Source organism: Triticum urartu, chromosome 7A (genome assembly GCF_056163025.1).
Source record: "Triticum urartu cultivar PI428250 chromosome 7A, HENAU_Tu73, whole genome shotgun sequence".
Classification (NCBI taxonomy): domain Eukaryota; kingdom Viridiplantae; phylum Streptophyta; class Magnoliopsida; order Poales; family Poaceae; genus Triticum; species Triticum urartu.
The window spans coordinates 740,897,107-740,906,565 of NC_141879.1; the positions used below are offsets into that span (position 1 = coordinate 740,897,107).

Genomic DNA, 9,459 nt, shown 5'->3' on the forward strand with positions numbered 1-9,459 from the left:
TCCGTTTTCCCTCTCGCCGACGCCACCACAACACCTCCCAGGCCGTCTGCCAAACACTTCCCGAAGCTCCATGACCTCTACTGCTACACGTTGGTTGCCATGCCGCTTTTCCTTTGCCGCCAGTCCACACCTCTCCTCCGTCCGCTATGCAGGTACCATCCTCCCTACGGTACTCACCGCGCCCAACAAGTCTTTGGTGAAATTCCCGTGCTAATTACTTTTAGCCTTCTTCTTTGAAGAAATGAATTCGAATATGGAGTACACATATGAGCACTACATTGTGTCGTCTGACAAGGAGGACTACATGAATGAGACGGCGATGATGTAGGCGGTCCTGGCAAATGTGGAGCGTGCAGAACGTCATGTTCTCAATTTAAAGATATCGATCATGGGTCATCGAGTGCTCAGTCAGAAGAGGGCATGCAACCATTTGACACTGATGGACGATTACTTTGCCTGCGATGCTCTATTCGCTGACAATTTTCACCGGCGCTTTCGGATGAGAAAAATGTCTTTGATCGTCTCTACTGTGGCGTCTGGTACTTTGATTACTACATCATCTTGAAGAAGGATGTCGTTGGAAGGATTAGATTATCTGGTTACGATAAGTTCATGGACGCATTGCAGATGCTCTTTTGCATATGATAGGGCCGCTGATTGGTGCGACGAATACATACAGATGTCTGAGAGCACATGCGGAGACAACATCGTCAGATTTTCTACTGCCGTGGTCTCGGTGATAGGACCTCGGTACCCGAGGCAACAAATTGTCACAAACGCCGACATGATCTTGGTTGTGCCCGAAGCAAGAGGGTGGCCAGGTTTGCTCGAATCTCTTGACTACATGCATTGGCGATGGAAGAACTACCCAAAAGCTCTACAAGGGCAATACCAGGGTCATGTTCAAATTCCCACCATCATTCTTGAAGCGGTTGCGTAACAGGATTTCTGGATTTGGCATGCTTTCTTTGGTATGCCCAAGTCTGACAATGACATCAATATGCTGCAGCTAACTTCATTGTTTGCCAGGCCGACTGAAGGGAAATCTCCTTCTTGCAACTATATTGTCACTGGCCATGAATACAACATGGGTTACTACCTGGCTGACGGTATCTCCTCCTTGGGCTACTTTTGTCAAGACTATCTTTGAGCCACTTGGTCAGAAAAAAAGGTCTTAATTTTCCCAAAAATAAGAAGCGGCTAGAAAGAATGTTGGGAAGGCATTCGGAGTTCTCCAGCCCATTTTGCAATTGTACATGGAACTGCTAAACAATGGGTCCAGAAACCTTGTGGGAGATGATGACATGTTGTGTGATCATGCACAACATGATCGTGGAGGATAAGGATGATGCCGCTGCCTCAGCTCTTGAATTTGAGAAATCCTATGAAACTTCGAGAGCAGAATCCATGTTTGATGAGATTGTTCAAATGCATCAACAAATTCGACATCGAACAACTCATGAGCAATTGAAGGAAGATCTGATTGAGCATTTCTGGGAGGTTAAAGAGGAAAACTAGTACATATGCGCTAGTTGAATTCAAATTTAAGCTACTTTAATTTGAAAACAATGTTTGATTGTAATATTTAAACTAGAACTACTACCGCATTTGAACATTTTGAGATAAACTACAACTTGATATGTAGTTATTTTGAGCTTGCGGGCTTTAAAACACAGAGAGACGGCTGTTTACGGCTAGATTTGGATGGTCGGCTCACGTATTAGTATCCGCGGACTGGTCCCTATCGGTCCACAGACGGATGCGGTGTCCGGTTTGAGTGCCAGCCTTGGATATTCCTTTATGTCCCTAAAATTATGAACTTACTTACAATAGCAGTATGCATTATTTGTAGTCATGCTATGCATACGAATTTTAGTCAAAAGGGGTGTCTCAAATCTCTTTCGCCGATCCGCTTCACAATACGAAATGAGTTGGCACTACCAGTTTTCTTCTTCTTCTAGGGAGCAAAGCACTGGGTCAAAAGAAGTAAAGCGTGTCTTGTCTTTTCACACACACAAGCACGCATGGATGATCACCAGTGTCACCACAAATGATTTGCTCAATTTTGTAGCTTGGCTGTAAAGTGTATACATTTTTGTTCATTGTTCAATACCAACGTGACAAACTAAAGGGTGTATTTATTCTAAATAAAAAAGGTGCTAGGCGGGCGGATCGCCCCGCGAGCCCTCGAATCTGATACATTGAGCGACCGAGCGACACTTTTATCATTGCAACACAGGTTGTATTGCAGAAAATTTCTGCAACACGCATCATGTTGCAGAAATTTTTGCAAGAATTTTTTAACAGAGGCCTTGTTAATTTTTTTTCTGCAATAGAGGTTTCATTGTAAATTTATTTTTTCTACAACAAAGATCTTGCTGCAGTTTTTGCAATAGAGACCTTGCCATATAAACTCACCAGTGAGCAACGAGTAGGGGCCAAGTTGACCGAAAGAAAGAACAAAAAAATAACCGCTTTGTCAGGACACACGTCGTATGAATGAGCCGGCGGATGCTCGCGTGCGATCAGCCAGTTGATGCCAAGCGTTTTTCAAATAAAAACCAAAGCGTGTAGGTGTAAATTTTTCCTTTATGCGACAGCCATCCCTCTCTTTGTAATACTACCTCTATACCAATGTATAAGATGTTAATTAGGCTAATCTAACCTACGAAAATGTTTTATATTTTGATAGGGAGGGAGTATAGAACAAATCATTGGGCATAAATCGGGTGTGACAATTGCTTTACATTGGGTAGGAGCGGAAAGGAATCTATTGTTGCCGTCAATTCTTTTGTGTTAGTCTGGTCCCTGACCGCATGCAGCCAATTAAGCTTTTAGTCTCCATCAGAATCAATCCCCCCATTGATTGAAGCAAACATGCACAATACCAGCTCGACTGATGGAGATCAAGGTGCCAACTGTAAGAACAACTCCTCATATCCACCTTTTTTGTTGTTGTTCCGGAAAGAATAGTCTTTGTTGCTTGTCAAATTTCATGTCGTAGCCAGCAATGTGGATGCCATCTCTATCTATGTGGCAGCTTTGTTTTTTTTTTTTGAAAGATCCAGTGATGCTGGCATTTCATTGATCATTACCAGAAAGCAATGGAGAAAACCGAGGTGGTGAGGATCTGGAGGATCCGAGGGCTTGCCACAGACCGGCAATCCTCAAGTGACAAGATATCTTAGGGATTACATTTCATGGCGGATCCCCGAAGGGGCTCTTGATGAAGGTAGCGCCCGCGACTCGCCATAGCTCGATGCAGTCCTTGATCCTCGTGATGATATTGGAGGCATTTGGTATACTTCTCTTCAAAGTAGTGTTGTTTCGTTCCTGCCATAGCTCCCAGCAGGTGAGTAACAAAAGCGTGTTGTTTCCCCTACGTGGCAGCTTTGTGTATACGTTGGGAAGAAAAGAAATTCTACGCCCGATAATGATCCGCCAGACCAGGAGTCGGCAGTCCCCATGAGTTGAATAGCACAAGCTCGGTGTTGACCAGGTGACCACACACTAGAACGGTGGTGTGTCTGTATGCCATTTATTCTCTACAACACACACACACACACACACACACACACACATAGGCACACACACACGCACGCGCCCCAAATTGATATCTAAAGAAGTTCAAACAAAACTCTAAACAGGGTCTTGCTGGAGAGAAAAATTGATTTTTAGTTTACCAAAAGTTCCTCCCAAGGATCCTATCCTATTGGGTATCTGTTCCCCACCTTTTCTCGATAGGAACTTCTTTTTTTCCTTTTTAAAGAGTGGCATTCTACGCCCAATATCTCGATCGAAGTACGGAGGTCAAGAAGGCTACTCGAGACGATGGGTGCCATGGAAATGCTTGCCAAAGACCATACAAGTTGGTGGCGGGTTACAATTTCGTTTCTCTTTGGTCTGAACATATATTTTTTGGCATAGAAGGAATATGTTCAAGCCAAGTGACGTTTATATATCCGTGAGCTAGAAGAAAAAACCAGGTGCCTAGATGACCGATACATCTACACAATAACATAGTAGATGAACAGTGCAATCATGGGCATATATGTGGAAAACCGGGGAAACATAAACCTTTGGGCAAAGGTGGTTGGCAACTAATGTTGGGGATAAGAAGATGCATATACATCAGCTGCTATCCAAATATCTTTCCACCTGGCCAACTTTCATGAGGCCTTTTTGTGTGGTTTACTACCGTGCCTCAAAGATTCCCCCTTTCTCCTGCCAAAGATTAATCATGTGGTGATTGAAATGACCATTGTTGGTTGGGTGTTGGGGACTAAAGCGTGCATGTACACTGTGGTGCATGTGCAGCAGGCCCGTCGATGGAAAAAAAATTCCATGCATACCGGTTGCAAACCTTCTCCTTTGCAACCCGGACGTCATCTGCTGCCATGTGTTCAGGCTGAACATCGCACGGCCTCCTCGCTTTTGCCCCAGGCGATACGCAGCTCGGCTCCAATTGCTGCACGCATGCGTATGGCTCGGCTCCAAATCTGAACCTGTACGTGCGATATTGGCTCCCATAGTTACGCGATTGCTTCCGATCAGATCACAGCCCCGATCAGATGTGCAGCTGCAGCCTTGTCCGCCTCCAATCCTCCATCAATCCAATCGAGAATTTCTGATGGCTGAGCAACCAGAACGTCCTCCAGGCAATGCGAGTAGCCGCCAGTTCCCTAGCCCGACGCTCACTGCAGCAGGAGGAACGATAGCCATGTCCGCCGGCCGTCGAGACACGCCCTCTCCCTCGCATGACGGGATCGGGCTGGAAGGACAGCCACGTCCGCCACTGGCCGTGCTGCCACAATCTGAAGCAGAGCTATCGTGCAGAAGGTCGGGAGTGGCCATGCCGGAATCTCACACCGTGGCCTTGAACGACGACCATGGTGGTTCTACCTCTGGCTTGCACCATGTAAACCTCGTTGATGAGAGCAGTCGCTGCTCCAACTTGTACCGTCCGTCGTATACGATGTCAGAAGCCACGACATGCACCATGGACTTGCCGCCGCCACAAGTCATGTCAGGAGGAGGCCAGCAAGATGACGCGGTTATGGATGGTCGTGGAGAAAATGGAGAGCAAACAATTCAGGTACGGCGGTCTCTCGGCTCAAATTCGAGCGAAATTTATCTTTTCACATTGCGTTGTGGTAACAGAAATTTAACTTTGAACTATGTGTACTGCAGGTTCCTAAGTTGGGAAAACATTTGAGTAAGAGAAAGACGCCTATGACATGTACAACACATATGCCGGCAAAGTTGGATTTAGTATTAGAAAGAACCAGACAAAGCGTCGAGATGATGGTACTATATATCAAAAAAGAATTGTTTGTAGTAACCAAGGCCATTCAGAAACCGAGTCGTCAAAGGACACTACAAGGACGGATTGCAATGCCCGTATTCAGTTTAGTGTTAGCAAAAAGGGGATTTGGACGGTTCAAAAGGTTGTAACCGATCATAATCATTATCTTGCTAGTCCCAATAAGGTGCACAAACTGAGATCCCAACGACGTGTTATAGAAGCGGACAGACATCTAATTGGCCAAATTCGGGAAGCCGGGATGAAGCCATCCCGGGTGTATGACTTCATGGTAGCGTTTTATGGAGGACCGGACAAAGTGCCATTCTCAAAGATGGACTGCAACAACGAGATTGGTCGTGAGCGCAAAAAGTACTTAGAATCAAATGACTTGCAAACACTTCTCGAATACTTGAAAAATAAGCAGAGAGAGGATCCAACATTTTTTTATGCCATTCAAGTCGATGAGAAAGATGGTCGGATTGCTAATTTCTTTTGGGCAGATGGCCAATCTATCATGGATTATGCATGTTTTGGAGATGCTGTATCATTTGACACTACGTTTCAAACTAATAAGTTTGAAATGCCTTTTGCTCCAATCCTAGGAACCAACCATCACAAGCAGACTATAATTTTGGGGGCAGCGTTGTTATTTAATGAGACCATTGAGTCATTTGTTTGGTTGTTTGAAACCTTTCTGACAGCAATGTTAGGTAAGCATCCAAGCACAATTTTCACTGATCAAGATGCGGCCATGGCAGGAGCAGTTGCATATGTGTTTCGAAATACAAGTCATCGACTTTTCCTATGGCACATTTATCTTAATGCCGCTAAACATCTCGGACATGTAATTCATAAGCATCCTGAGAAGTTTCTACCTGATTTTAAGAGATGTGTCTATGAAGATAGATCAGAGTATAAGTTCAACAAGAAGTGGCATGAATTGTTGGATCAGTACAACCTCTAGGACAACGAATGGATGGCAAAGCTATACGAGTTGAGGGAAAAGTGGGCTGCTGTGTATCGTGACTCATTTACAGCTGATATGAACTCGACTCAAAGGAGTGAAGGTATGAATAATGTCTTCAAGCAAAGATTTCATAGGAGACTTGGTCTCTCGGAACTCCTTGTAGAATGTGAGCAGGTTTCTCGTAGTCTTCGGGAAAATGAGTTGGATGCAGATTTTAGTTCGCGTCGAAAGAACCCGATTACTTACTCATCTAAGTTACCTTTGCTGAAGACCGCATCTGAATCATATACAAGGAGGATGTATTCGGAGTTTGAGGAAGAATTTACAGGACAATTTTCGATGTCTTGTAAATTGTTACAAACTGAGGGGTCAGTCTTGACATACATGGTTACACATATGAAGAGTGAGTATGGAACAAAAGTTATATTCAATACTGCGGATACTACCATTACATGTTGTTGCAGAAAGTATGAGTCCATAGGTATGAATGCTTTATTTAATTTGCAACATACTAGTTTCATACTACAAATTAATGAAATATGGTATCCGTATTTTACAGGTATATTGTGCAAGCATGCTTTCAAAGTTTTCAATGTGAATGATGTTTTCATTTTGCCATCACAATATATACTTAAAAGATGGACAAAACATGCAAAGAGAGGATATTATGTTGAAAAACTAGGAACCGAGGAGGAAAGTTTGAAAACGCATGCTGCACATGTCTCAAGGAAGGCCACGTCCGTTGCATTGAAGTGTACACGATCAAAGGAACTTCTTATTGATTTTGAGAAAGTTATAGATAAGTTTGACATACAAGCAGATAACTCTCTCAGCAAGATCGAGAAAAAAAAATCAAATGAGGTTCCGCTAGATTCAAATGACTTTTCTACCGACACACTAAAAGGTATAATATCAATTAGAGTTCCTCCGGTGGTAAAAGGTGCAAAGAGTAAACGGTCAAAAATCTCCTTCGAGAAGAAGAAAGGGAAGAAAAAGAATAGTACTAAAAATAAAGGTACTGATCCTACATATTCTAGCAAGCCTTTTCTATTATATACCTCTATAGTTAGTATTTAATTTATCTTTCAATTCTTGTCTGAAAATAGGATAAGATCCAAAAAATGCAGTAGGAAATAGGGATGATGGCATTCATCCACATGAATTGATGGTAAAACATATATGACTTTGACTCAGTATTCACTTTTCATATTTTTCTTACATATTTTATGAACAATTTTATATTATATGACACAGGATGTTAGGACTGGTAGCATTGACGTTTCTAGTACAGTGCCAAACTTTCCAAATGATGTGTATGGGCAGTCTTCGTCCATGGATGCTCCGTTGATCCAAGACGGAGTTACTAATGCCGCAATTCCAACCTTTGCAAATGATGTGTACGGGCAACCTTCAGTGATGTATGCTCCTTTCATCCAAGGCGAATTTACAAGTCTTTTGCTTGGAGTTCATCAGGATGCTACACTGTCCTCGACTGCTAAAAAGTTACATTTTGATGAATAGTATTTGGCGCAACCTATAAGGAGTATGATCTTTTGGATGTAATTTGGTGTACCCATGAATTGTAATTGATGTACTGTAGCACACTGAATTTTATCTTCATTTACAATGTTTGAGTATTGTGCCAGTTGCAAGGTTTTGATGAGTTTGTATGCCAAGCTGCTAAAGAAGTTGTAGAATTTATGAACTGGTGTATTAGAGCAAGTATTTTCGAAATTGCCACTATAAATGGTTGTCAGATTATAGTAAAAATTGAGCCTCACACTGAAGTTTAGGCCTACTTAAGGACAGTACAAAAAATAGCAGCTTCGCTACAGTGTATAGCAAATCTGAGAAACTGGAGAAACATTCAGATTTTTTTAACACATCCAGCAAAATGAAGATTTTATATTATCCATATGTATTTGATATGAAAAGATACATTATATACTAATCAGTACATTGTCAGGGAGAGCAATCAGATATAGGTTTGTACTATATTTGTCATGAATTCAACATCAAATTTGCAAGATTTGACATTCCTAGTCAAAGTCTACTCCATCAGCAACCATTGCGTCTTCTTCAGCGGTTCTCTCAGCAACTGTGTTGTTCCAGCAGTATACTTGAGGGTCTTCGGATAGAAGAACGACGGCGGAGTGTAGCTGTTGCGTGAGTACGTGGCCTCCAGTTCTCTCTATGTTCCCTCATGTTGATGCCTACCACAACTTTCTATTTTGGTTAAGATTCTAGACATCTTGCACCTGTACAAAGCATCATCCTTGTTTGAAGAACCAATTTTGTGGAGCGCCATCTTGACTGAAGCTCTTCAAGCATGCAGGGGCGGAGAAGCTTATGCTTTTTTTAATGTTCTACTGTAACACTCTTCCATCAGCAATCCAATTGACTCTAGTCTTGTACAGACAGTAAATAAGCTTTGATTTCCTAGTCCTCCATTTCTTCAGATTGTAGCAAAGATATACATCTACCTGGATTAACCACAAGTCCAAGACCCTACATTAGCAATTATCGATACAAGGTTGAAAACAAGTCGGTACATGTAAATCATCATGTCACAAAGGAGACTTGAAGAGATTTATTGATCATTAATCAGGATTAGAACAAACCACAAAGCATCAGCTAATTTTTTTGGAACAAAGTTCATCCAAGGGCATCTACGTCTAGTACTACTAGGTTGCTTGGCACAAAGATGAACCACTCCATTTGCTTCTCTCCCAGTGTAGAAGCACTTACCTCTTTTACCTCTCTGCATACAGCCATCGCTGATGATGTGTGATAGTTATATTCATTCGACCATCTCGCCTAATTACTGAGTAGATTAAGACTAAGAATTAGCAAAGCACTGCACGGAAGGAGGAGAGGTGGCCGGGGAAATTACCTCTTGCCGGCCTTGCGGATGCGACTCCAGGGACCAGCGGGGGCGACTCCCAGGGGCGGCGCGGAGGCAACTCCGGCGGCGGCGATGCGGTCGGTGGCGGCGCGGAAGCGAATCCCGGCGGTTGCGAGGCGATTCCCGGCGGCGGCGGCGGCACGACATTGTGCAAAGGGTCTGGGAGCCGGGATAGATGCTCTGTTCTCTGTGCGAACTGAGCCGGTGTAGAGGCAAGGAGCCGAGCCGCGCTTAGCCTATGAGTCCAATAGCGCGTGAAAAACAGCGGAGCCATACGCATGC

The 9,459-nt window shown here is 43.3% G+C and overlaps 1 protein-coding gene and 1 pseudogene across 1 annotated transcript; one reads left to right on the forward strand and one right to left on the reverse strand.

Annotated features, from left to right (window-relative positions):
* The first annotated feature begins 4,720 nt into the window (after positions 1 to 4,720).
* LOC147962587 (protein FAR1-RELATED SEQUENCE 5-like) lies at positions 4,721 to 7,383 on the forward strand (annotated as a pseudogene).
* Positions 7,384 to 8,252: 869 nt separating this feature from the next.
* LOC147962588 (uncharacterized) lies at positions 8,253 to 9,457 on the reverse strand. Its single transcript, XM_087537497.1, has 3 exons — positions 9,166 to 9,457; positions 9,030 to 9,111; positions 8,253 to 8,780 (listed from the first exon to the last, which is right to left on the reverse strand). Exons 1-3 carry the CDS (start codon positions 9,455 to 9,457, stop codon positions 8,639 to 8,641), a joined length of 516 nt encoding a protein of 171 aa, XP_087393623.1. The 3' UTR covers positions 8,253 to 8,638.
* Between the last annotated feature and the right edge of the window lie 2 nt (positions 9,458 to 9,459).

Coding starts and splice junctions, on each gene's coding strand:
- LOC147962588 (XM_087537497.1), bottom strand. CDS start 9,457: ATGCGTATGGCTCCGCTGTTTTTCACGCGCTATTGGACTCATAGGCTA. Junction 9,112..9,165: donor ATCCGCAAGGCCGGCAAGAG/GTAATTTCCCCG, acceptor GCTAATTCTTAG/TCTTAATCTACTCAGTAATT. Junction 8,781..9,029: donor CGATGGCTGTATGCAGAGAG/GTAAAAGAGGTA, acceptor TTGCTAATGTAG/GGTCTTGGACTTGTGGTTAA.